At 44.3% G+C, this 27,904-nt stretch overlaps 1 protein-coding gene across 1 annotated transcript; it reads left to right on the plus strand.

The window, feature by feature from the left end:
* The first annotated feature begins 1,435 nt into the window (after positions 1-1,435).
* On the plus strand, positions 1,436-25,914 carry MCM5 (minichromosome maintenance complex component 5). Its single transcript, XM_054988633.1, has 17 exons — positions 1,436-1,516; positions 2,486-2,661; positions 3,461-3,587; positions 3,698-3,826; positions 5,229-5,401; positions 6,598-6,753; positions 7,401-7,567; positions 9,418-9,589; positions 10,600-10,711; positions 12,798-12,941; positions 13,977-14,042; positions 14,881-15,057; positions 15,852-15,964; positions 19,584-19,712; positions 21,591-21,733; positions 24,115-24,242; positions 25,501-25,914. The coding sequence occupies exons 2-17, from the start codon at positions 2,495-2,497 to the stop codon at positions 25,600-25,602; spliced, it is 2,205 nt and encodes a 734-aa protein (XP_054844608.1). The 5' UTR covers positions 1,436-1,516; positions 2,486-2,494; the 3' UTR covers positions 25,603-25,914.
* The last annotated feature ends 1,990 nt before the right edge of the window (positions 25,915-27,904 follow it).

Here is a 27,904-nt window from a genome sequence, read left to right on the forward strand (position 1 = left end):
GCACCAGATCAGGTACTTAGTCCATAACAGTACTGCAAAAAAGAGTGCAATGTATTAAAGACACCGGAGAACAATATTTAAGAAATGAAAACACTGAAAGCAGGCTTTTATTAACCCTCTCCCAGCCATAATGCATTCACAACACCACAGAACAACCCAGAATAGGCACTAAACAAATATCATTACCACAAAAAGAAACAGTGAGTGAGATGAGTTATAGACACTGGTGAAAGGTGCTTTGACATTGCCGTGTCAAAGCATATCAAACTTATGAGAAAGATGACAGCAAAATCAGAATGAGGCAGGGACACAGAGACCGAGGTTATGGCAAATTTGTTTTTAAAAAAATCCAGTTTGCATAAATTGCAAAACTACTGTGTGGAATCACCTAAACAGGCAGTTTCCACCTAAATAGGCATTTTTGTTTCTTTTTCTTTCTCCTATATCAAAACAAGAGCTGGAATTTGTACCAATCAAGTTATTCAGCTATGATGGGTCCAGTACAGGGTAAGCATTCTGCCCACAATAGAGCACTGAGGATGTTGTGTATTTGTTCAGCAACCATCTCCCCCCCCCTTTGCAGAGTTCCCAGTTTTTACAGCTATGTGGCAGGCAGAAATTCAACTGATCCATTTCTATGTTGGGGGAAAGCTCCACGCTGTTATTAAAAGCATACAAGGTGGGGAAAGAAGAAATAAAATGTGACAACTGTATTTACACTTGCAGAGGATTATTCAAGAGGACTTTCTACTCAGATTGGAGGACTAGACTGTAAGAAAGTGGTCTCAGAGATACTTCTCTAAAGAGATAGGGACCATAGACTTCACTACTATGTATTCTGTTGTCTTACGTCCTAGCTGTTGCTTTAAGTATTACTACCGTGTAGTATCTCTTGCATTAAGTAAGATCTTACTGGGTAGGATGCTTAATATAGCAGTCTTAAAACTGCTTATGTTCGGTTTTAGCATTTCTTGTACTCTGCATTGAAACTTTGCTGACATTGTCTTTCCAAATTCTCATTGATATACCCATTTTAATTGAAATTTCCTTTATATTGACTGTATTAATCTCACACTACGTAATCTGCCGAGCCTCGCGGAGAAAGGCATAAATAAAACTGAGAACCGCCTATGTCCCTCCTCATTTCCTTTCCCCAGCTATGACTGCCAAACCCACCCTTCCCGTCCGCCGCCTAACATTGGCGCCAAAACGCCCCCATCATATAGAGCTGCCTAGTGAAAGGGCAGGATCTCCCCCTGCCTCCTCCAATCGGCTTGGACGGCGGCTCTCATCACACGCTCGTATCCTTGCTGGGCAGGGAGGAGACGTTTGACATTTTGAACCAATCAGAAGTCTCGTTGTGCGCTCGGGCCAATGGGAGCGAAGAGTTCAAGACAGAGGGTGGGCAGAGAAACTTTTTTTCTTACTTTTTCCCGCGAAAGTGACCGGCGCTGTTCTTGCAGGGAGCTGGGCCTGTTTATTTTTCCTGGGCTTGAAACTCCGACTGGGAAGGCAGGTGAGGTGGGATTGGCCGCTGTAGAGCAGGGGCTTCTTGCTGATTGACCGGAGTGGGGGGCTTGGTATGTGGCTCGTCCCTCTTTCCGAGCACGATCAAGGCCTGGAAGTGGCTCTTCTAGCAGGAGGCTCTGAAATGACTTGTGCTGAGGCTGAAGGCGGCCTGGAAAAAAACTTTCTAATAACCCTCACTGACGATGCTGCAAAGTGTCTCAGTGGCCACGCTGTATACGAGGGAACTTAGGGGCACCGGCTAAAGTTGGCGAATAGTGTATTTATAGCCGATTTTTAAATATATATATATATAGGTCTTTACAAAACATATAATTAAGCTATGGAACTCTCTGCCACAGGATGTACTAGTGGTCACTAGCTTAGACGGCTTGGAAATTTGTAGAGAATGTTACTACCAGCCATGCCGGTGAAATGGGATTTGGGGAAGTGGGCTTTAGTCTATGAAACTATAGAATAAAGCAATGTGAGTCTTTAGTTTTGCTGCAGCAGACTAGCATGGCTAACCTGATGGATTTTTCCCCATATTCAAAGGCAGAATATATCACAATGTCACTTGCTAGGAAGCAACAGTGGAACAGGTGTGCCTTTGGGGCATCTGATTAATGGGAGTGGGAAACAGGATACTGGAACAGATGAACCCCTGGTCTGATCTAGCATATGTTTAATGGTTTTAAAAAGCAGTTATGTCTGTGTGTTTACAGTGTAAAAAAAAACAAGCCCACAAAAAGAGGGGAAGAGAGACAAAAGTGAAAGGAAAGAAAAACAGAAACTCTAATGCATGGTTTGTTCCTACTTTAGCAGGATTTGTCTGCTGTTGAGCAGTTGGGGGTTGTTTCCTGTATGTTCAAAAGTATGTTCCTGAATTAAACTTGCATTGTGGCTCATCATAAGTCTTGGTGACCAGATATACCTGGTCTGTATATGCTTTGCTACTCCTGTCTTTTTTTCTACCCAGTGAGTCACCATGTCTGGCTTTGATGATCCTGGCATCTTCTATAGTGACAGCTTCGGTGGGGAGCCTGCAGTAGATGAAGGGCAGATCCGAAAGTCACAGCTGCAAAAACGTTTCAAAGAATTCCTAAGACAATACCGGGTGGGAACAGACCGGACTGGCTTTACCTTCAAATACAGGTGCCCTTTCTCCACTGAAATTGCCTTTCTTGGCATTTTATTTATTTGAATGTTTCTATGTTGCTTCTGTGTCATGCACTGAAAGCAGTTTTGGCATACCGTATAAGTTTATGCACTACTGATTCAAGTCCTTGTAGATGTTAGCGTATGTTCATTAGTCAACTTGGTCCTAGCAAACATGAACTTGTCTGCCTTACACAGAGACAAATCATTGGTCCATATAGTACAGTACTGTGTTCTGTATCTGATAGCAGCTTTTCAGGGTCTGCCTGAAGGTGAAGGCAGTCCCTAATTCTCAACCCATAGTATTTGTGATGATAAAGGTTAAAAGAAAATCAGTATGAACTGGAATGCAGGAGCCAACTAGAAGCCAGTGGACTTGTTTCAGAATCAGGGCAACAAGTTATCTCCAGCGGGCACCAGTTAAGATGTGGGTGCATTCTTGACCAGCAGAAGCTTCTGAATACTTTTCCTTAGACAGCCCTATGCAGGATATATTACAGTAGTCCAAATGAGACACCACGCGGCCCCTTGGTTTACTTGCTGTTATACTACCATGTATATCCCCAGCCTTCTGCTTGATTCTAAATAGCCTTTCAGAATCGCAGACAACAACAAGCAAAGAACTGTCTAAGGCTTGACAATCCTATAATGCAGAAAGTGTGTTATGTAGAAGATGATGCAGTAAAAGGAAAGTGATGCATAAAATAAACCTGACTTAAATGATGCCTTAGATGTCAGCGTCTTGTGTTCCTTCGTGCACCTTGCCATTTGTCTCCCTTTTTACACTGTGTTTCAGAGATGAGCTCAAACGGCATTACAACCTGGGGGAGTACTGGATCGAAGTGGAGATGGAGGACCTGGCTAGCTTTGATGAAGACCTGGCAGACTACTTGTATAAGCAGCCTGCAGACAATCTGCAGCTGGTATGTAGTGGACTGGGGCACGAGGGATATCGGGAGCTGTGGTTGGTTCAGCTTGGGTATTGGGTGATGGATGGCTTCTGATGTCTTAAGCTTTGTCCTTCCCTCCTCAGCTAGAGGAAGCGGCAAAAGAGGTAGCCGATGAAGTAACACGTCCACGTCCAGAAGGAGATGAAACTCTTCAAGACATCCAGGTTATGTTGAGATCAGATGCCAATTCATCCACCATCCGTAGCCTCAAGGTAAGCTGGATCTAGTTCGAAGGGTGGAATAAAAGAGGAGAAGCTTCAGTCAAGCATGTGGAAGACATATTTGAGGCCATCTGAGGCCATCTTGGATCTGTAAAAGTAGATGATCAGCTGCAGTCCTGCAAAATGTGTTTTCCCCACCCCCTGTGCATGTACCTTTTTTCATCTTTAGGTATTGCTTTTGCAGTGAAGTGGATCTGGTTGTAATTTGTGTATTGACCTGGCATTTTAGTGTTGAAGCTTTCTGTTCGAGTAGGGCGTGGGCTAGTATCTCATTCAATGACTGCCTTGGCATTGCTATAAAATTGCATAAGTGGAAATGCCTCTAGTCTTTAAAAAATGTTTCTTGTTTGCACAATCTGAGGTGCAGTAGGAGAAAATCAGATTGTCAAACAAGCTATAATTTTAAAAGAATATCTTTCAGTGAAATCCTAAGCAGAATCACTCCAGAATTACTCCAGCGAAATCAGTGGCCTTACACTGGAGTAACTCTGCTTAGGATTTCACAGTTAGCTTTTCCTACTGGTATAAAGCTGTTGTGAAGGGATTTTTATGTGTGGCCACATGGTTGATCACTGCTCAAGGTGGAGTGGGGCCTCTTTATGTGGAGGCCTGTCTATAGGAAATAGTGATACAAGCTGTTCTCTGATCTCTTATCCATCCTTGTTTCATAAGGATGGGTCACAGGATCTGTCTTGTATTTCTGCTGCACTTCTGTATGTGCTGACTTAAAAGCAGGGTCCTCTTTGAGCTGAGCTCAGGGGATGCTTGTTTCTGAGTAAACATGTTTGGGATCACGTACATGTGGCTCTCTATTCCATGCATTTAAATAATCCTACCGAGTTGGTTGTTGAGGCACCTCTCCCATCCCCTTTTTCACTAGTACCCTGTCTGATGGCTTCCACTTAAATACTTGTATAGTGCATGGTAAACTTGGCATTTGTGAAGGTGCCTTACACGAGTCTGTGGCCAGAGTTTCTGGAACTATGATGTTTTTTTAAGTGTCAAAGTCAAGGTAATTGGTTGAAGTAAATTAAGCAGATTAGGCATTCTTGATGTAAATGTCTGGGGTCACACCACCAATCACTTCTAGGGCTCAGCAGGAGGAAGCAGCATTGACTTCTGTGTCCTGCTTATGGACTTCCCAAGGCACCTGAATTTCCACTGAATGAAACAGGAAGCTGGTCTTGGTGGTCAATTGGTCTGATCTAGCAGAGCCTATCAGGAAATTAGTGCTTTATTTCTTCTTCCCACCCGTCTTCTTAAGAATCAGGAACTGTGTGTTAAGAAAAATAAGGTTGGGACTGGTGGATCTCTTGCATTTAACCTGGGCTGCTTTGTGTGTAAGGGTTTCTCTTTCTACTCCCATCTCAGCTGTGATTTCCTCCTTCTGCAGTCTGACCAGATGTCGCACCTCGTGAAGATCCCTGGAATCATTATTGCTGCAACAGCTGTGAGGGCTAAAGCAACTAGGATCACCATCCAGTGCCGCACCTGCCGGAACATCATCCCCAACATAGCCTTGCGCCCTGGGTTGGAGGGATACGCCCTTCCACGGAAGTGCAGCACGTAAGAGAAGAAGCTCTGAATCCTCCTCCCCCCACCCCCCTTTGTCTTCTCCTGGTCTGTTGTTTGTCCAATCTATCTTGTTTGCTTCACTTTCTTTAATTTACTTTAGCTTTGAATTAGAGGCCAGTTGGTTACGTACATTTAAAATATTTTAGGCTATATACAATGGTGGCATGGCTCATGTGAATGACAGAGTCCATTTAAAAAATATGACAGAAAAATGTTTTCAGATTAGGATCATTGGAAAGTTTTACAAAAGACCCACCATAGCCAAGGTTCCATTATCCAGACCCTCAAGATAAGGACATGCAAAACAAAGCTCCCCTTTAGTGCCTCTTCATGGAATCCATTGAAATATCTGAATTTATAATGTGTCTGATGTACTAGGGCTACCCTGAAGTTAAACACAACAAACACCTCAATAAACAGTTTCTAATTGAAAGAGAACTTGGTAAAATAACTGAGACCTGTTATGCTGTTTAGAGCCCCTATCTATGCATCTTCGGGTGAAGAAGAGATCTCTGCTTTGATCCTACTCTCTTCTAGCGTCCTCTCTTCTCTGCTTGCAAGACAGCTGATTCCCCTTCATCTTCTCTCCTTTTTTCAGTCATGCCTTGATCTTATGCTATTGCCATTAGAGAATCTTTCAGCATCACTCAGTCTGTTGCTTTCTTGGTAATTTAAGATAAGCAATTTCACTTTCAGTAACTAATCCAGGTTTACAATTGCTTTCTAATACTGAGTTGTTAAAAAAATAGCCCCATATGTTTCAGAATTGTTGACTAGTATTGTTAGCCCTCAAAGCCTTCTCTTTAATGCTACATGAAAGTGTGGGGGCTCAGCGGATGCCTGCTTGGACTTGAATTTGTACATTTGGGTGGATAAACCACTCTTCTCAGCCCCAGCTCCCCAACAGTATTGGGGGGATAATAGCAACACAGCTTATGTTCACCACTTTGAGAGGGCACAAATCTGTCTAGAAGAGTGGTATATAACCACACTGTTGTTCTTATTATACTGTCTTCCTTTCTGTATGGCAGATGGTCTTGAACAAGTTACTGTCTCCCCACTCTGCAAAATGGAACTTCATATGAACTACTATACTGAATTATTAAGAAGGTGTATTAGACGCAGGTGGCAGTGTTTTTCTGTATTACCCACTCTTGTCTCGCTTGCATTCTTCTTTCCTCCCTTAGGGAGCAATCTGCCCTGAGCAAGTGCCCTTTGGATCCATATTTCATAGTTCCAGACAAATGCAAATGTGTAGACTTCCAGACACTGAAACTCCAGGAGTCACCAGATCATGTCCCTCATGGGGAGATGCCCCGGCACATGCAACTCTACTGTGACAGGTAATGCTTCTCTAAGTGCCCTTTCCTAACTTTTTTTTTCCGTTTCTGTTTTTAAAGAGTATGTCAGTGGTAGGCTAGTCAAGACCCCTAGAATTGGTACAGGCATTGTTTCTTTTCTGGCTCCGAAAACTGAGTTGGGGTAAAAAAAAGCATTCGTGCTTTGGCAATTCTTCTTCCAATAGTTGCTTTACTGATCTTTTGTGGCTCTTTGCAGCTTCTGGGTAACTCATTCGGTGAGCCAGTGGGCCATTTGATACTGGGAGCATGCAAAGAAGCAAGAACCTACCTAGCTGGAATTCAGGGAACTCGGTTTATCCTAATGGTTTTGGAATAGTATTGGTGGTCATCTAACATACTTCAGCCTAAAGCTGCTGCATGAATTGGGAAGGACCCATAAGACCACCTGAAAGTCTAATTCCCTGCTAGCTGACAGGGTGACCTGCCCACTAGCAGTACAGACTGTTGCAGTCATCTCTTGCATTTTTTTCTGCTTGTGTTGGAAGCTATGCCTGTTTTCTGTCTGCTTTTGAACTTCTGCAGAACTTACACCTTAGAGCCCTCTGTTGTTCAGGATGACATGCAAAGGAACTTGCCATTTCATTCGTTCTCTTTTGCTTTCCTTAACTTTAACACAATTCCTCTTCTAGGTATTTATGTGACAAGGTTGTCCCTGGGAACAGGGTCACCATCATGGGCATCTACTCCATCAAGAAGGCTGGCCTGACAAAGAACAAGGGCCGGGACAATGTCGGAGTGGGCATCCGAAGCTCTTACATCCGTGTGGTGGGAATCCAAGTAGACACCGAAGGCTCAGGTAGAACTATTCTTGGGAAGATTTGGCCCTTGTTTCAGTGATTGTCCTGTGGCATTCATCTTTTCATTCATCTTAACTACCATCCCCTGCTGGGGCAGAAAGCTACCTACCTGTCTGTCTAGTACATCACTGTCCTAGCTAGCACTGGCTCTCCATTGTTTCATACAGAGGCAGGTCAGGACTTTACCAAAAATTTTCTTCCCGGGGTCTTCTAACAGCTGTTTGAACCTGGGATATTCTGCCTACAAAGTATGTGCTCTACCACTGAGCCATTCCTTCTCCCTCGCTTGTTGGTTTTTGTGGAACATCTGGCTGACCACTGTGGAAGACAGCATGATAGACTTCTAGTCTGATCTCACAGCCCTCTTGCATGGTTCTCAGCAACTTAAAAACTGGAAAAAGTTGTCATGAAAAGACTCGTTTGCTTATAGTTCACTTACAGGACTGCCAGTGCAACACCAGATTTCCTCCTGCATAGAAGCAAAAATGCAGATAAGCTTAATGAAAGAGGCTCTGGATGTTATGAATAAAGTTTTGTTGAAGCATCCTGGAAAATAGGAAGATGAAGAATTATTGCCTACTTTTTAAAGGAATGTATCTCCCATAATAATGCCGATAGCCCAAGTCAGCTTTCCAGGTTACACAGTTGTTTGTTTCATGGGGCTTAAAATGTATTACATTTGTTTATTGTGGGCATCCATACAACTGTTTGTACTTATCTTTAACGGAAGTAGTTTATCAGTTGATCTGTGGAAGCCCCTGTTGAGCCAGAGGGCTTCCACTGATCAGCTGATAAACTAAACCAAGACCCATGTTTGTGGCCAAGAGGGGGAAACTTGGACTAGAGAGTTCTCAGCTCCTGTTCTGAGCCAGCGTGCTAACTTGTTGATACAGCTCCTTTGGCACATAACAGAAGGCACAGAATATTTTAAAATGATAGAAAGGGTAATTTAATTTTTAAAAAACCCTTGGTATTGTGAATAAGGGCAATCACGTTCATTGCATTACAGGTAGGGATTTGCACATGGAAAAAACGCAGTATTTTTCGGAGTTCAGGAAGGGCATAAATACTGGTATCTAATAGTATCTGGGTCTCCCAATACCGTTTGGGTTTTTTCTGGGATTCCCAATTTACTCAGCTTCCATTATTCCTTATGGGGACCTGGGGTTGGGGGTTGGAGTGGCTGTTTTTCAACCCAAAGGACACCAAAATTGCAGGGATGCTAGTGCTGCCTGTTTGACACACACACACACACAGAGCCAAGTTTCAAGCAAATTGGACCAAGGGGTCCAATTCAGCAGGCTCCTTAAGCAAAGTGCCCCAGTCATCCTACTCGCAGGAATCCAGACTGGGAGGGGAAAACAGCCCTAAAAATGTGCCCCACTCACACAGTGGAGGGAGGGAGAAAGAATCAGCCAGACGCACAGCTTGGCCGGCCAAGACTCTTGCTGCCCTTCAGTTGCCCAAGAAACCAGTTAAAGGGGGGGGGGGAGAAAACAAGGCCCGGGATGCTTAAAATACTGGCTACGGATTTTCCACAATGTTTCCAGCAATATGCATGACCTGGATACCAGTGCTCCTTAGAATCCCAAATACCACTCCTGATACCCAAGTGTCCCCCAAAATACCAATAAGGTATTTTTTGGTCATATATTTGGACCAGTTGTAAAAGGGCTAATAGTTGACAATATATATTATCCAAGATGGGTAGCCATGTTAGCCTGTAGCAGTAGAACAATACAGTGGCGCCTTAAAGCCTAACAATATGTATTCTAGCAAGTGTTTTTGCAAACCAGAGCTCATTCCATCAGTCCTAAGTATGCACATTTTTGGAATCTTCCGTCTATAGGCCGCAGCGCCAGTGGCTCTGTGACTCCACAGGAAGAAGAGGAATTTCGGAGTCTTGCTTCCATGCCCAACATTTATGAGATGATTTCTAAGAGCATTGCTCCTTCCATATATGGCAGCAGTGATATCAAGAAAGCTATTGCATGCATGCTGTTTGGAGGCTCCCGAAAAAGGTACAATGAGTGCTGAGTGAACAGAAGGACGTGAAACTGAAATGCCCCCCCTTCTCTCATCTTGCAAGAGCAGCCTGTCTTGGTGACTTATTCCAGTGCGGTCCTTGCACAGAGTTGCATCCTTCTCAGCCCATGGATTTCCTCCAACTTACAAGGGTGCAGCTTCGCTTCCGGTTGCACTGTCAGATTCCCTTTTGTCTTCACTTTGTTTATGATGACCAAGGAGTGTACTGGAGGGAAATGGTTGCTAGTCATGTTCAGTCTCGACAGTGATTTTTAAAAGATGTTGATTGTGTTCGTATTATTGTTTTTAATGGATTAAATTTGCATATGAAGGAAATTGCTCTGAATAAAAAACAGCATCTTTTTTTCTAAAGACATATGCATAAGTGATTGCAGATATGATTGCAGAAAGAGGCATTCTGTCCTGTGCTGAGATGGAAGAATGCCTCTCCAGAGAAGGCACCTGCCACTCATGGAATCAGAGGCACATGTGTTACTATATAGTTCACAGGGTTTAAAGAAAAAAATTGGCTGTCGGATAGATTGGAAGCTTCCTAATCATAATACTCTTCAGATTAATCTCCTAAATTGGCTAGCGATATAATCCTTTGCAGCGTTATTCTGGTCTAAACCCATTGATTTCTGTGGGTTTATACCAGACCAACTCTGCGTACAATAGCACTGTAAATGCTGCTGCCTGCTCATGCCTCCTCCTCACTGAGGTAGAAGGGGAAAGAGTGCTGACATGGGGCTTCCTAGTGACTGGGATCTTTTTGCCTTGGGGAAACTGCCCATTGAAGGATGTACTGCTGAACAGTAAAGTGCCTTGCCTGGTGGTGTTTGTGAATGAAATGTTCCTAGAGGAGGAAGCAGGACTCACAGTTCCAGGCTGCCACTCTGGGCATCCTGCTCTCTCTCTCGCTGAGACATCTCAGTGACCTTTTGAGAGGTGTTGCTTTTTGAATGAACGTGCCCCATTCTTCCCTTTCTCCGGCTTGCTCTTGCAGGCTTCCTGATGGATTGACCCGCCGAGGAGACATTAACCTGCTCATGCTGGGCGACCCTGGCACAGCTAAGTCCCAACTCTTGAAGTTTGTGGAAAGATGTTCACCCATTGGAGTAAGTGTCTGCAAAGGCAGGGGGGATCCTACCACCTGGGAGGTTTTTTTAAAAATAAAAGTGTAGTGTTTTTTTTAAAAAAAAATATTTGGGTTGCTTTTTAATAAGAATGTACTGCATGGAAAGCACCCCAGTCCCTTTTGTTACATTTCTTGTCCTTCGCAAGAATTCCTGCCTTGCCTCAGGCTCAGAGTCCTCCTATTTATTTATTTAATTTATAGTCTGTTCTCCCTGCAAGTGGGCTCAGAGCAGATTTACATCATTACATAGATACAAAAAACAGTTAAAACAATAACATTGGTCGCAATCATGAAAGTACAGCATTTTAACAGAAACAAGGCAGCTCATATTTGCAGCCTTCTAGGGCAACATCCTCTCACTCCACCTAGCCTTCCTCAAGACTAAGGTATCCTTTTCCTGTCTAAGCTGTTTAAATTGAAGGAAGGCCCCTTAATCTGTAGGAAGCCCCAAAGCTTGCTCAGCAGCTTGGTAGGAGACAGGCCTGTGACTCCAACCCTCTCTGAGAAGCTCTGGACCAAGGCATGAAAGCCATTGGCTTTCCTTGTTAATAAAGGGGTCCTTATTAGTGCTTGGCAAATCATCTTGTATCCTTTGTGGTCTTTAGGAAATGGACTTCCCGGGATGATAGCATGATTAGAACCCTGCCCGGGCATCGGCATCCGGGGGAAACTGCCATTCGCACTTGCCAGTACCGCCTAAGCAGAAGGGAAAAGGGGGGTCAAGAGTGATGAGTAGATGATGACTTGGATCTTGCCAGACCTTGTTAAGTGTCCTATGTCTGCCTTGCAATTAAGTTTCCCAAAATTACTGGCACGCCTGCCCACACTTATCTGTGGTAGTGTGTAGTCTGAAAGAAAATGGAACTACCAATTCACTATACCTTCTCTGGCTATCAGAAACAATTAGCTGCTCACTTGGGCTAAGTAATAAATTTCAACACCCATTTTACACGAGCAGAGTTTGATTTTTATAAGTGAAGGGAGTTAAAGTAATTTTCATGACACTTTGTGACTTTCAAGCATCTTGGTACATGATGCTAAAATGTACATATTGCTGTCACTGTAGATGGTGCTTTGAGTTTGGAATTAAGCTGGAAGGTGAATTGGGGCAAGCACATTTTATCTGCACAGACAAAATGACTTTTGTAACTCACATGATGGCATCTCAGGTGTAGTAGTTTTTCTCCAGGAGTCTGGTGGGCTGGGAGTTTCTGTTGCTGCACTTGCACTGTAGCAAGAGTCCTCCTTGCTGAAAGCAAAAGGAACCTGCTGGTTATTTTCAGATAGAGTCTAATTCTATGGGGATTCCACTGTGCAATAAGGACAAATACAGAGCAAATGAAGTAAGGGGGTTTGCATTTGAAATCCATGATCCTTCTCCAGTTTACTGGATTCTTTTTACTACCTAAATGCCAGCAATATCGTTCCCCTTAAAGTTAATATTTGCCCTCCCAATACCTTTTCAAAAAGAATTCAGTATCTCTGGATTAACCCTTCCTTTGCCAAGTGACAAATGTTAAATCTGCTAGCTTGCTTCCTGCAAACTGGGGCCTTCTCTCATGACTGAAGTTGACTTCTCGGGTGGATCTGCAAATGTTAAGCTGGCCTTATCAGTGGCTCAGAATGTGCACAGGTTACAATCTGCTGAGTCCTAGGCAACTCTGCAAATAGAATAGAAACCTATCAAGTCGTCATCTAAACTTGCGTTGGACCATTTGTAAGTCCAGTTCAGCCAGTTACTTGCTTTTTGGCATCCATCCTTTGTTCTCCTACTTCCCAACAGCCAAGATCTTCATTCATGCATCTGGTCACCTACCACCTTCTCTTGTACTTACTGGTCTTTGCCTATGATACGGGATAACTTACTATGAGGAAAACTGAATGTTCCTTTCCTCCCCTCTTTATGTTGTGCTGTGTGCAAATTCAGTCATTTACAAAGGCATGCAGTGCAGAGCTTCAGAGATCTTTTGTGGCTGTCAAACAAGTCAGGTGTGAGTAGCTCTGTCGCAATGCTTTCTTTGCCTTGTCTGCAATGTGTGACCTGCTGTCCCATTTCCCTCTCTCAGGTGTACACCTCTGGGAAAGGCAGCAGTGCAGCCGGTCTGACAGCATCAGTGATCAGAGACCCATCTTCACGCAGCTTCTTCATGGAAGGAGGTGCTATGGTCTTGGCCGACGGTGGCGTGGTTTGCATTGATGAGTTTGATAAGGTACTGATGGCCTGGATTGGAGCAGACGGCCCGTGCTGTAATGTTGCCAAGGAGCAGAGGTGGAGGCAGTCCTCCCCACTAGACTAACAGTGACAAAAAATTATCTTGGTAGGAGAAGGGCAGAGCAGTGTATTAATGTTAGGTGTAAAGAAACAGAAGAGTGTCGGTATGAATTCACGAGATGGATTCATCAGTTACACGGAAAGTGCTTGCACAGGCAATGATTGACTTTGTGGGCTGCATTAGAAGAGAGGCTGTGGTTCAGCGGTGGAGTGCCTGCTTTGCATGAAGGCGGTTTCAGGTTCAGTTCTTGGAAGCTAAAAGGATCTGGTTGTGGGTGAAGTGAAAGACCTCTTCCCAAGAACCTGTAGAGCCTCTGCCAATCAACAGTGACTTGGATAGGCCAATGATCTAATTCATTGCAAGGCAACTTCATGAAGAGGTTAGAGAAAATAGTGAGCATAAGGTACCCCTGTGGTGAAAACCAAGTTATCAAGGTTAGCTACATTCTGTTTTGAATGCACCTTGACTGCTATAATTTTAAACATGTTGGTAAGTATAGCGCAGCTTGTGGTGGGGGATGACGGCTTATTTGGCTCCTTCCCCCCAGACTGCTTCCATCTGGTCATATGGAGAGTAGGCAGTGAGATGGCGAGGCTTCCTCCCTCAGCTGGCCTGGGTCCATTTGGCCGCTCCCACCTAGAACGGTCTTCTTCATAGTTAATAGTAAAGAGCTTCAGAGTCAGCTCGGTGCTGTGTTGTGTTGAAACTGTGTGAAGCTTTCTTCTGTGGAGTGCTAATGTCACAAGTTCTAGCTGTGGGGTAATGATTTGTGTGTGTGGAGGTGTGTGTCTGCCATTGAGCACTATAGAGTTGGGGGGCGGGTTAATAGAGGGTTCAGCATCCGGCACCCATGTCGAAGGGAACAAGCAACAACAAACTATTGTTTGGTATTCTCTACTTTCATTCCCCTTTCTCCCACCTGGAACCTGGCTCTCTGATAGTTGGATTTGTTTTTTCTTCTTCTTTTAAAAGATGCGAGAAGACGATAGAGTAGCTATCCATGAAGCTATGGAGCAGCAGACCATCTCCATTGCCAAGGTGAGCTCAGAGCCTCTTGAGTCTTCCCTGTGTTGAGCATCTTCAGTATGTGTAGAATACACTCGCTGGCTACTGGCTTGGGTCAATAACTTCAGGTGTGCTGGCTTTCAGTACTGATGTAAAGATGGAGTTGCTGCCATGTGCCCTACCTTAGTTAGACATGAGGAATTTCCAGTCTAAGGAGCCTTCCTCCAACTTAAGTGGCTCTGCTATGCATGTAGAGCAGGGGTCCCAAACCTTTTTGAGTCTGCAGGCACCTATAGAAGTCTGACCCAGGATAGCGGGCGCAGTCACAACAAGGCTGCTGCAGGAGGCAGAACCAAGCCCAAAATTCAGGGAGTGAGGCCATGAATAATTTTAATAGTAACTCTTCAACTTTTCTTGCAGAGGCTGTTTAACAGGATGGCTTTTAAAATAACATTGTTTAAAAATATTTTCTTGCATACACACAGCTAACCTTCATTCATGCAGTGAAGAAACTTGTGCTGTGGTGGCAGCTGCTACTCAAACCATGTTTTTTAATCTGCACAGCCAATCACATTCCTCTGCTGGGCAAAAGCCCCACCTGGCCCCACCCACAAGGATGAGCACACTTGGTGGGTGCCAGGAAAGGTGCTGGAGGGTGCCATGGCGCTCGTGGCCACTATGTTGGGAACCCCTGATGTAGGTAGACATAGTAGGTTTCCAAAAGTGGTTTTAATCATCATGGGGTTTTGCACTGCTGGCCCAGTCTCCATAAAACAAGAGTTCAGAGGAGAAGGCTTTGCATGTCAGGTGACTAGTGCTGCTGTACCATAACACATTAAATGCCCATCTTCTCCCCCTGGTGCCCATGCAGGCTGGCATCACAACCACCCTCAACTCACGCTGCTCCGTGTTGGCAGCTGCCAACTCTGTCTTCGGGCGCTGGGATGAAACGAAAGGCGAGGAGAACATAGACTTCATGCCCACAATCCTGTCCCGCTTTGACATGATCTTCATTGTCAAGGATGAGCACAATGAGGAGAGAGACATGGTAGGTGGTGGGGCTGTGCAACTCAGTTGTGGTGGTGGGAGGATCAAGATGCTAGCATCTCCTGCATGGCAAGATGCCTTACTTTAATGGCAACGGAAAGATCTTTCCCTGCTCTGGCGGAGTGAGTAATAGTTTTGTTCATCTTCAGCGTGGTTCTATTTTATCTGTTCACCAAGGCTCAAGGAAGAATTAGAATGGCATCTACTGCACTGGTCCTTAACTAACAGTGTGTGTGTGTGTGTTTTAATTTTTAAGATTTTTATTAAATTGAAATAAAATACACAATAAATAAAATAAAAATACATTCAATAAACATTCAAGTTGAAGAAATAGCATAACAGTGTGTGTGTTTTGACTTATCTGGCCTCACAGGCAGTGTTGTTTCCTTGGAGTTCCATACAGTGAAAGATTCAGAACCAATAATCTGTATAATCCACTGGGTTAGAGAGTTGAGCTTGGATCTGGGTGGTCAAGGACTCAACTCCCATCATTGTCTTGGAGTCTTTTGAGTGTCCTAGCACAAGTCTCAGCCTTAATGGGCCGAGGATTTCACAGGCCCTTCTGCCCATGATGATTTTTGAAACTGAAAAGCACCTTGCAGACAAAAATCACTGCATAATCTTTAAATAGTAGTAGAGATTAGGCCCAAGGAGGAGACTTATGTGAGTTTTTAAAAGTAGTATTGAGAGCCACAGATCTCTTGCAAGCTAAAAGAGGAAGTGGGTTTGCTGTGTGTATATAATATATATATATTATTTTTTTGCTCTAAATCCTCTTGCTTTGTGACATCCCAGACCCTGGCTAAGCATGTGATGTCCCTGCACGTGAACGCCCTGACGCAGACCCAAGCTGTTGAGGGAGAGATTGAACTGAACAAGCTGAAGAAGCTGATTGCCTACTGCCGAGCGTGAGTCTTGTTCTGGATGATTCTGGTCAGACTTGAGTCAGATATAAGCAAGCAGTTAAGAAGCCTTGAGCATCTACTTAGATTTCCTATATCAAATCATTTAACTCCTGGCCAGAGGTACACCACAGATCATGTTTTTGGTTTGTTACTGAGTACAGTATACCGGTAATACAATTATGGAATCTCTGTTTGCTTTTTATTCTTTTTATTATTACAACATGCCTGCTTAGTATTCTTAATAACAGCCCAATCAACTGAAAATCATACCATCCATTATGACAAATACAAAGACCGATTACATGAGCCCAAAAAGTATCTTAATCAAATATAAGAAGGTCACAGGCAAGGAGCCTCCTCTAAGGAGAAGCTCTCTGTCAGTTTAGCTTGTCATATTTATAGGGTTTCAGAAGCTTTTCTTAACAATAGCCACTTCAAAAACTTACATTCTTGGCTAACCTATTATCTTATGATTTCATACGCCAAACAAGATTATCCATATTTGAAACAACTTCTTGAAGCGTATAACAATAGCTAGTTCATTCTTGCTACTTTTTGTGTTAACAGGGTCTATGTAAAATTAGTGATTACAAATTTCTCATATATCTTTTGGCCCTCCACCAACGTAACTGTCCTTGAATAATATTGCCAGCCTCTATGAACTTAGGCATTCCTGCCATTCTCAGATACTCCCTGCAACTGGGCCTTAGTACATTGTATGCATTAGTATGAGTTAGATGGCTCTTCTAATCTACACATGGAAATACAACTGTGTAGCTTTATTATTTTATGCTCCTCTCCAAGGTCGTTTTATTCTAGGTCTCTAGATCCCCTTTTATTCTAGGCCTCTAGATTCTCTTTGTGGCCTCTCTAGTTATGGGGCCGGGCTAGCCCTGTTTCTCTGTATATAGGTGCCCTGAACAACTTTCTCGATCATATCCAGTAGTTGTTCCCCTATAGTTCTAGCTGTATCCGTGACAGTCTGTTGGAAGATTGTGATGATGGTTATGCGGGAAAGGATCAGAGAATTCAGGACACGCTACTATGTAAACTGAGGACCAACCCTGGTGCAATATGTAGCTGCATTTACCTTTCTGCTAACTGCTTTCAGTTTCAACCAAAAGTAGCCCCAGGTGGCTGAGCACAGAAAGGGTTGGTGCACCTCTTTAACACAAACCCATGACGCTGCCTTATACTGAATCGGGCCACTGGTCTTGCCAAATGGCATATTGCCTACTTTTACTGGTGGCAGCTCTCCAGAGTCTCAGGCAGAGGTCTTTCACACCCCATACTACTTGTTCACGCTCTCTTTTTTAACAGAAGGCACCAGGGATTGAACCAGCACCTTCTGCATGCCAAGCAGATGCTCTGCTGCTGAGCCTCTTCTTTCTGGCCACTCTCCATTCAAAAATCCCCCCTCTCCAAGCTGCTTTTTCACATGCAGAGAAAGAGATTCCTGATGTTTCTCCTTCCTGCAGATAAAAAAATCTCTGTACAAGGGAAGAGCTTGGGAATGGGATAGAAAAATGGCTGAGGGAAGGCATTCCCCCTTCCACCTCAGTTCCTCTGCTAAAAAGCTCCCAATTTTCTGTGGCCCATTTTGGTTTAAAATGAAAGAAATCAAAGGAAAGATGAACACAACTGAGTGCCATGTTTAGTTTAGGGCTTCCTAATAACTGGTCGGTGGAGAGTTGCAATGACGCTTGTGTGGAAGAGAATTCAGTTGCAGAGTTCCTTCAAGAAACAAATTGCAGGGGGGTTAGTATTCATGCTGGTAACAGATAGCAAGGAACTGATCAAGTGAAACACTGGCATTTCTATCTGCTGTGAAAACGGATCTCTTTCTTCTTGTTAATGCTAATAAGGCTACGCTTTTAGGAGACAGATCGCATTTCACAGCTGATGGAAACACCAGTGTAGCATGAGATTGGTAGAGCTTTGGGTGTTTGCAATTGTTTGGAGGATCACTTGGACATGACATCCAAGGCACTTAGCTAAATGATATCCAAGGTCCTTGACTCACTAACTGGAAGAGCCTGGATCTCATCGGGAAGGTGGAAATTTACAAGTTTCACATCTCCAAGTGTCTGTTCTTCTTTGCTTTTTTGCCTGCCTCAGAACAGCAACAGCAGTCTGTAAATTGTACATTTTTGTTGACTTAATAGAAGTAACTTAACTCTCTGAGAGGCTTTGTTAGCTGATTATATCTACAATTAAGAATTATGACTGATTTTATTGAAAGCTTGCTGGTTTAAATCATTTATACACTATTGTTAGGTCACAACACTCAAGGCTATTTACATTTAAAAAGACAAAACAATAAATGGTTGAACTATCTCAGACCTTTGGTGGTTCTTTCAGGAGCTGAACTCTTTCGGCTAGGCCTCTTCAAATCACCTGTTATGTGATTAATAGATTGTCATTGTGAATGCTTCTCTCCCTTTTTTACTGTGTGTTAGTGTGGCACCTTAAAAATTAACAATGATACTGTTTTGTAAATTTTTACGAGCTGTAACTCACTTGGTCAAGTTCATGAAGTGGACTCCTGTTAGACAGAACTTTAGAGTCTGCATTCTGCAGCTGTGAACCAAGTGGAAGAACCATGGAATATGTATTGTCGAAGGCTTTCACAGCCGGAGAACAATGGTTGTTGTGGATTTTCCGGGCTGTATAGCTATGGTCTTGGCATTGTAGTTCCTGACATTTCGCCAGCAGCTGTGACTGGCATCTTCAGAGGTGTAGCACCAAAAGACAGAGATCTCACAGTGTGGAAAAGAAGTTGGCAGGTAATTTCATCAGATTGCACAGGGAAGCCATTGAAATTCATAAGCATAAGCACAATTTCAGCAGGAAAGAAAAGATCTTAAGAATGAATAGAGCATGGTTTCCAGTCCTGAAAAACATCAGGCTAACAAAATACTCTATACCTGACAATAGCCCTGCAGAGAAGATTAGCATATCAAGCACCAATCCATATGCAAAAGAACCTCCTCAGGATACAGTGAAGCCTCCCTCCATTAGCATTCCACACCCGGGGAAACTCTTACAGGATGACTCAGCCCAACCCCACCTTCCTGAGTAGATATAAATTACCTGCCAACTTCTTTTCCACACTGTGACACTGAGAGATCTGTCTTTTGGTGCTACACCTCTGAAGATGCCAGTCACAGCTGCTGGCGAAACGTCAGGAACTACAATGCCAAGACCACGGCTATACAGCCCGGAAAATCCACAACAACCATGGAATACATTTTTACACTGCCGCCATGGCTGCTTTCTCCCCTTTTTTCACCAAATGTCTCCACTGTTCTCACTTCCGAGTATTGTTTTTCACAATCCTAACCAACAAAGCACAGCACAAAAGTTTTTTAAATTCTATGATGGTAGATGGTGAAATATGGGTTTGCCGTTTAGCCATACTGAGTAACATGATGTTGGATTTTGTGATGGCATCGTTGTCAGAGATGCCACTGAAACTCTGGCTCAGAGCATGAAGTTTTTCCAGTCTATGGTTCACAAGGATCCTGCAGCTCTTCCATATTTGTGATATTAGGTGGGGTGGAGGAATCTCTGGCTCCTAAGCTAGAGCCTGACTTACTGAGCTCTCCATTGCCTTCTCTAGGAAATGCGGTCCCCGTCTTTCCGCTGAGGCTGCAGAGAAGCTGAAGAACCGCTACATCTTGATGCGTAGCGGTGCCCGCCAGCACGAAAGGGAAAGTGACCGTCGGTCCAACATTCCCATTACTGTCAGGTGAAGGGGCAGTTTGTGGTCTTAAGCCCTGAACAAGGGGGATGCTATAGAAGGGTTGTCAGGTAACCCTGGAGTATAAGAGACTCCTCTGAGTGAGTCGCAGCCTGCTTGCAGGTTGAGCAAGTTGCTTTGATTCAGGGCAGTTGTGGAGGCACTGGGAGCTCAGATCCAGTGGGATGTTAGAAGTCCCACGAATGGCACTTGCATGCCTAATTGCATCTGACCTGGCTCAGCAAGTAGAGAGGTGCTCCGTTGCACTGTGCTCTAGGCAAGGGAAGGAGACTTTGCTTTGTGAGGCTGTGTGTATGCAAACCTGTGTCTGCACTATAACATTTCAGATTGCGAGGAGAGACTCACTCCTTCGCTTGCTTCTCTGAGTGAGAAATCTCACTGCACTCTGAAATCTAGCATCTCTTTATGGCTGGGGGGTGGGGGTGGGAACACACTGGGTAAGAACCCTTCTCCCTCACACTTCCTGTGCAGTTCTGTGCAAAGTTACTTTCAGACCACTGATTTCAGTGGGCTTAAACTCAAGTTAGCTGTGTATACAATTGAGGTTGCCACCTCACTGAGACCCTAGACCTCAGTTTCCCTGTGTCTGAACAGAAATCACCCGGCTCAGTTTTTGTGCTAGCTCTTGCTCTCTGCCAAGAATCACTCTGGTAAAACCACTTTCTTGGCTCATGTGGCTTGATGACGCCTCTTCGTTGGGTCAGGCCTAAAGCAGGTAAAGCCATGACGTCTGATCCTGTGTTCCAGCCAGGGTGGCTGCTGTTACACCAGCCGGTTTCCTTGCAAGATAGTCAGTCTCCCCCCCTCCAGATTGCCCAGTTGCTATCCTGTCCTTCCCTCTGTCTGATGTTTGCTCTTTCCTGGGGTGTTCAGCTTGAGCTCTGTTTTGCTTCCTCCCCTATTTCTTGAAACCTTGGGCATGCCTTGGACTGTGGTGACTTTGTGCCAGGTTATGACTCCCTAGTGGGACTCTGTCAAGTCCATTTGGATATTTGTGTTCATGTGCAATGGCTCTCTTGCATGTCTGCTGCTGAACTCTTTTTGATTCTGCTACTACAGACTAACACAGCAAACTCCTTTGAACCTTTACACAAGCAAACTGATCCCCACACCAAAATGAGCTGTCTGCATCTCCATATCAAAGGAGTTGTTTACATCCCCCCTCTCCTCCTCCCCCCTCTCCTCTATATTTGACCAGTTTCCTTCTGCCCTCCATGCATCTGACGAAGAGAACATGATTCTCGAAAGCTTATGCTACAATAAAATTGGTTAGTCTTAAAGGTGCTACTGGACTCTTTTTGATTTTGCATGTCAGTATTACTAAAGTATTCCTGGAGCTCATGTGTGTGCTGTTTGCCCTCTTGGGCTCCAGCAATTTCCCCAATACTCTTGGTTTCTGAAGCACTTGCACAAGGGTCTTTTCTCTCTCATACTGTTTTATCCCACCATCCCTCCAAGGAGCTCTCAGCCTTCACTTTATCTTGCAGGGTTCTTGTGATGATGAGCTACTGCTCAAGGTCACACCCAGCAAGTCCCATAGCTGGGTGGGGATTTGAACCAGTGTCTCCCTAGGCCTCCCAAATACTAGCACAGTTCAGCTCTACAGAGTTATTTGCATTGGGGCTGGAAATGGGTCTTCTGGCTTATTCATTTGCAACATTTCTATACCAGCTTTACACCCAAATAAGAATCCCCAAGGTGGCGGCTTAGGTCCCAGGCCACTTAAGCACTGTCCTGTCCAGCTGACTCACTCCTGGAAACAGGCAGGGTCTGCCTAGGGGTGGCTTTAGCATACCCTGCTGCCAGTCTACTCTTCCATCTGCTGATTTGTTTTGTTAAATAAGGGTTCCTTGATTTGTCACGCAGGCAGCTGGAGGCCATTGTGCGGATTGCAGAGGCCCTCAGCAAGATGAAGCTTCAGCCTTTTGCTACAGAGGCAGACGTTGAGGAGGCCTTGCGGCTCTTCCAGGTGTCAACTCTGGATGCTGCCATGTCAGGCAACCTTTCAGGTGAGGCAGCTGAAGAACAAACAGTGTCCTCTTTGAACCAACATTAGTAATACTGAATGGATAAACATGCTGCTCTCCAAGGAAGGAGTTGCATGCTTTTCTCAGATTTTCAGTGGTTCTTGTTGAATGACAGTGGTGGTTTCTCTTTTTGTGGCATGAATCCTAAACTGACTTCGACCTTAGTAAACTAGGCGTAGTGATTTTTTTCTGCACTTCAAATCTTGCCTCTTATGTGAGCAAGTTTTGCGGCCTCAGGCAAGCCACTGCACTCCCACCTGCAATATAATGTAATGATACTACTAGTTTCCAGGGCTTTTTTTCAGGGGGAACGCAGGGGAATGGAGTTCCGGAACCTCTTGAAAATGGTCACATGGCTGGTGGCCCCGCCCCCTGATCTCCAGACAGAGGGGAGTTTAGATTGACCTCCATGCTGCTGAGCGGCGCGGAGGGCAATCTCAACTCCCCTCTGTCTGGAGATCAGGGGGCGGGGCCACCAGCCATGTGACCATTTTCTCAGATGGCAACCCACTGAGTTCCACCACCTCTTTTCCCAGAAAAAAGCCCTTCTAGTTTCCCATATAGGGCTCTGCGGTACAGACGATATAAGATTGTGTAAATGCAGTGCCCTGAACAAGTATGATACAAATGCCAAGTACTGAGCAAAGACTGGCTCAGTTAGAGAAAACAAGTGATGAGAGAGAGATCTTGTCCTTGTCAGCTTCCCTTTTCTGAGAGGTTGTGGCTCATTGGTCAGTCATATGATTTGCATGCAGCAGGTCCCATATTCAGTCCTTGGTGTCTCCATTTTAAGGATCTCATTCTCATTTTTACCCTGTTGTTTTATTAAGGAGCTCTAGGCATATTTTTTTGGTTCTCCCCTTCTCCATTTTGTCTAGCCAAAGGTAGACTAGGCCTGGAGATCGCTGGCCCAAGTTCATCCAGCAAACTTTGTGGCCGAGTGGAGAATTGAAGCCAGATTTCCCCAGTTCTTGCCTTGATATTCTAACCACTGCAGGCTGTCCAGCCATCGCTTGCTGTCACATGGCAAGTGTTGGAGAGGGTCTTTTTCCATCAGGAGACCCTGTAGAGCTGCTGCAAATCAGAGTATAGAAAATATTAACATAATTTTAATAACATTTGATTTACTGCCCTTCAGGACAACTTAATGTCCACTCAGAGCAGTTTACAAAGCATGTTATTATTATCTCCACAACAATCACCCTGTGAGGTGGGTAGGGCTGAGAGATAGAAGCTGTGACTCGCCCAAGGTCACCCAGCTGGCTTCAAGCGGAGGAGTGGGGAATCAAACCCGGCTCTCCAGATTAGAGTCCCGCTGCTCTTAACCACTACACCAGGGGTGGGCAAATTGCGGCCCGCGGGCCACATGTGGCCCACTACAGAGTTTTTTGTGGCCCGCCAAGACAGTAGAAAAGTGTGATAGGGTACATTTGTCTCATTAAACTGGTTCTAAAATTAAATGTGCTTGCAGCTATAGATGATATGAAATTAGCACAATAAATAAATTGACTAAAACTACCACTATTTTATTTAATTTATATTTATTGATTTTTATGATACAATTTATACCTTTTCTGAAATGCAAAGTTAACTAACGAATGCGATCATTTTAAAAGGTGCGGCCCTCCGCTAACCTCTGCTCCCACAAAGTGGCCCCTGAGCCAAAACAATTGCCCACCCCTGCACTACACCAAACGGACTCTCATTTGGACAGACCATGAGGCTGATTCTTGTATTAGGGTAGTTTGTTTTCACCCAGGAGCGGCCTAGCTGGATTTTTCTGAAACTTCTAGCTTGCTTGCTTGATTTATTTGAAGAATTTCTATGTTGCCTCTCCAGAGAACCTGTTCAAGGCAGATTACACAATAACACATAACATCTTAACATATAAAAAGCATTATGAAATTCCCAGCCTTTAAAAAAAAAAGACCCAGCCATATCATAAAAGCAGCTTAAAAACATCTAGCTGCCTAAAATCATTATAAAAAGACTCTTCATTCTAAAAGCAGACTGTAAAAACAATTTTAAAAGGTCAACTATGGTCAAAAAAATGTTTTGCCCTGGTGTCTAAAACCACAAGGGGCAAACCAGAAGGGGGAGGCCATCTGCTTAAGAAAATGTATCAAGGTAGCTTGTCACAATGATGGGCTATTACATTAGCAGTGGGACAACCTTTGCAGGGTAAATGACCTGGTGTTTCCACATTCAGAGAAGTTGCAGCCATCCCCTTTGTGCCATTTGCCTGCCTTTGCATGTTTCAGTGAAAGTCATAAATGTTTGGGTGAGCACAGAATGCACTGGAAGGTCCAGCGGAACCCAGAAAGGAAATGTGTCTCTCTAAAGTGCAGCATCCTCCTTTCTAGGAGTGGAAGGCTTCACTACCCAAGAAGACCAGGAGATGCTGTCCCGCATTGAGAAACAGCTGAAGCGACGCTTTGCCATTGGCTCCCAAGTGTCTGAACACAGCATCATCCAGGATTTTGTTAAACAAGTAAGTTAATGGGAGGGGTAAGAGTAAGCCTGGAGCAGCTCTTGCAAAACTCATGACTTAGCAAGCCGGATGCAGCCCACTGGACATTTGTAGCAGTCTGTGAGGTGCTGCGCATTCCACGTGGCCCTGCAATCCCAGCCAGTCTGCAGAAACGGGAGGTTTCCTGGGGCCCTGAAGTGTCACCATAGACATAGGCATTTTGTTTCAATGAGTAGAGCTTGTCCAGACCATTCACTGATGGAACAGCTTGAAGTGATCAGCTAAGTTTTGGTCCATTTGCTCAAGAGGAACAGGTAACAGAGAAATTATAAATGATTTTTTTTCTTCCACTTTTTAAAAAGGAATTTTTCTAGTGACTTTGTTTCAACAGTTTTTTCTGCAATGAGAATTACTCAGAGTTTCTGTTTTCCCCAACAATTGTGAGCACACTTTGAGATAATCTGCCTGTTTAAATCCCATTTCAGTTTGTTCACTGTTGGAGGTCAGTGTAACCTAATGATTTCATCCACATATGATCATTTAAGCCAAATTGCAATGGATGAGTCAAGCATCTATAGGTAGCTCAAGGAGTATCAGCTCTCAGCACATCTCCCATATGCCGTCAAGCTCAATCCACTAGAGCTGGACTGGAGGGCGGGGGATGTTCGTCCGTTTTCTCAGAATAGCCCAATGAGCTGCCCATGTGCGTGTGCAGGGCTTGGAAGATAGGTGCTCTGTGACCCCCCTGTAAAGATCCTGCAGCACGTGGAGGCTGCACACTGGTATGGGGAAAGATAGTACTCCTTTATATATACGTTTTGTATGTGCAATTCACAATGGTGCTGGAACATGAAACTGCCCTTCCTCCTGTTCTTCCCCACGCGCCTGTCCCATCCTGGTTACATCTCAGGTGCAAAGCACTTGTTCAATATAAACACCTCTCTGTTTCCCTGCTGAGGGCTTAAAGCATCCAGTGAGTTGGAATTTCCAGTTAGGGGAGTGTTAGCAGGGTAGGGTGGCGATTTAGACTCCCTGCTCTCCCCAGTAGCTGTTTTTTGCAGCTTTAAATACACCTCTTGGTTCTCCAGGATCATGTGTTGCATTGGAGGCCAAGCTATTCTGTAGTGTGTGTAGACAAACCTTTGCACTCTACACTGTTCACTTGACCCAGCAGTTGGCTAGCTAGCGGTTCTGCCATCCTTGCCTTAATTGTGCAGCTGTCGCATTTTCATGTAATAGATTTCACTGCATCTTTCCTGCCCTCTTGTTTCACTCCCAGAAATACCCTGAACATGCCGTCTACAAGGTGCTGCAGCTCATGATGCGTCGTGGTGAGATCCAGCACCGCATGCAGCGCAAGGTCCTTTTCCGCATCAAGTAAGACTCTGGCTTCTGCTGTGACTCTAAAGTCACAATAGGCACCAAAGTGCTGGGTGTCCTCGCGTTACTTGCTTCCCACCCCAACCTCCTGTGATGAAGTCTTGCAGAGTGAAGAGGAACTTGCATCACTTTTCCCCCCTCTGTGCAGAAACTCTTCCTGGCATGGAGGTCAATAGAAGCCGGTGAGACAGGACTTGGTTGCTTTGTTTGTTTGTTTCATCTTCCCCATGAAAGAGTCACCTTGATGTTTTGCTAGAAGATTAAAAGCTTTTTAGTTGCATTAAAACTTAAAATAAAATATGTTTGTAACAGGCGGCTCTGTTGCACCGTGGGTGAGGGAGGGAAGAGTGGGTGGTTGCATGTGCCAAGAAAATCTTAACCCCTCTTCCACTTGTGTCTCTGCTCAATACTTCCATTCATCCACTCTGGAAGATCAGCTGTTACGTGTAGTAAATTACAGCCTGGTCTCAAGCAGCCTACCTTGAGGTCACCAGTATTTCCTCAAGGGTAAATAGTTTGTTTTCTGCAAAGATCCTTCCCTTGAGAGGTGTGAACTCCAAAGCCTGCCAGCAACCTGACTCTTCCAGAAGGTGATGACACATCAATAAGTAATTACCTGCTAATCAGCAAAGTAATTGTGTGTCTTTTGAGTAGTAGCACCAGGGGACCAAATGTGCTAATGCTAGTGGGCTGCTAGAGTAAAGACTTGATGTAACATTTCCTTCCCAGCTGCCCAGTGAGATTATCGCACTGGCACACAGCCGTGGCTGGGAGACTGGGGTAGGAAGCTGTTAACGAATTCCCTCCAACCCCCTTGCAAGGCTCTACGGTCACTCTTCCATAGCTTGCCACCACTCCTGGATATTCCCCCTCTCATCCTGGGCACCTCCCCTTGTACTCTAGCCACTTCCCATGGGTACACTGTAGTACAGTAGCATTGGTGAGCAGTCATGGACATTTGGTAGGAATTGAGGCAATGCTTCTTAACAAAGACAACTTTATTACTACAGAGGTGCAACTCTAGAATACAGTACAGAACTATGATACAGGCTGAGGAAATAAAAGGCATGAGGGAAAGGCTGCAGAGCTAATTGGGGCAGTTTTGGTACACTTGCCCCCACCCACCCAGGCTGGAGGTGACAGGAAGGTGAGGGAATGGTATGGCTGCTGGTCATTCCACATATTCACCCACTGTGATACACCCAGGATCACATTACACGCACATCTTCCTATAATACAGATGTTCACATACCTTCACACACACACGCCGCAGACATACAAAGACAGCTTCTTTTCAGTGTTCATGTAGGCTTGAAGTTCCGGAACCCAAAACTCCAGCAGAGTCGCTTGCCTAATAGCAAGGCGTTAGCATATCAGTGGCTGCTGTTTTCCCTGCTGGGCTGTGAAAGGAACTCATCTGGCTGCGTGGCTCCACTAAGGTATTTTATCACCATAATGTGAAGCTCTGTTTGCCCACCTCCTCCTCATTCCATGACCCCCAGTATTTCTAGTTAGCTACCCTTATTGTGGAGTGAAGGCAGTGTTGTTTCCTTGCATGCAAATACATTTGCCTTCAGTAGCTTTTGGCCAGATAGCAAATAATCATAGGTGAAGGCAATTTTCTTACATGTATTTATGCTTCCACGGTTAGGAGAACGCTAATGTCTGAAGCTGCCTGTGCCGAAGTCTCTGAAGATGCAAAAGGCCCCTTTGTATTTTTGTCTCATAAAGAACTCTTATTAATCTTTCTTTGTATGCTGCTGCTGCACTAGGATGCACAAAGTTATTTGGCAAGATAAGCAACAAAGTCTTGTGATATTTTAAGCACCAGCACATTTGTTGTGGCATATGCTTTAATGAGTAGCTCCACTTCATATAAGGAGAATTAAAAACATCATTAAAACAGCAATAAAATAACACAGAATGATCTAAAATCGAATCACACCGGCATAAAACCCTCTAGCAAGGGACCCTTTAAAAAACAATTTGTACAGTGCCTAATGGGTTTCAGCAGTTCGTAAAAATGTGGTTTTGTTTCAAGTGGCAATCCAGTTGCTTTTGCAAGGGGGGCTTTTTATCTGTGGTTTTTGGAAACAACCATTTGGAGCCCTTGCTCCTGCTTATGCTTTTTTTTATCAGATGCTCATATTATAAAATCTGTCATTTTTCTCAAATTATTTGACTGTTGCTTAAAAATAATGTGGGAAATGACCCCAACATAAATTGAGCCTGAAGTGCCTTGTATTTTACATACTTGTGGCCAGGAGAGGGTGCTAGCAATTTGGGAACAAAAATAGTGGAAC

This window comes from Eublepharis macularius, chromosome 9, assembly GCF_028583425.1.
Source record: "Eublepharis macularius isolate TG4126 chromosome 9, MPM_Emac_v1.0, whole genome shotgun sequence".
Taxonomy (NCBI): domain Eukaryota; kingdom Metazoa; phylum Chordata; class Lepidosauria; order Squamata; family Eublepharidae; genus Eublepharis; species Eublepharis macularius.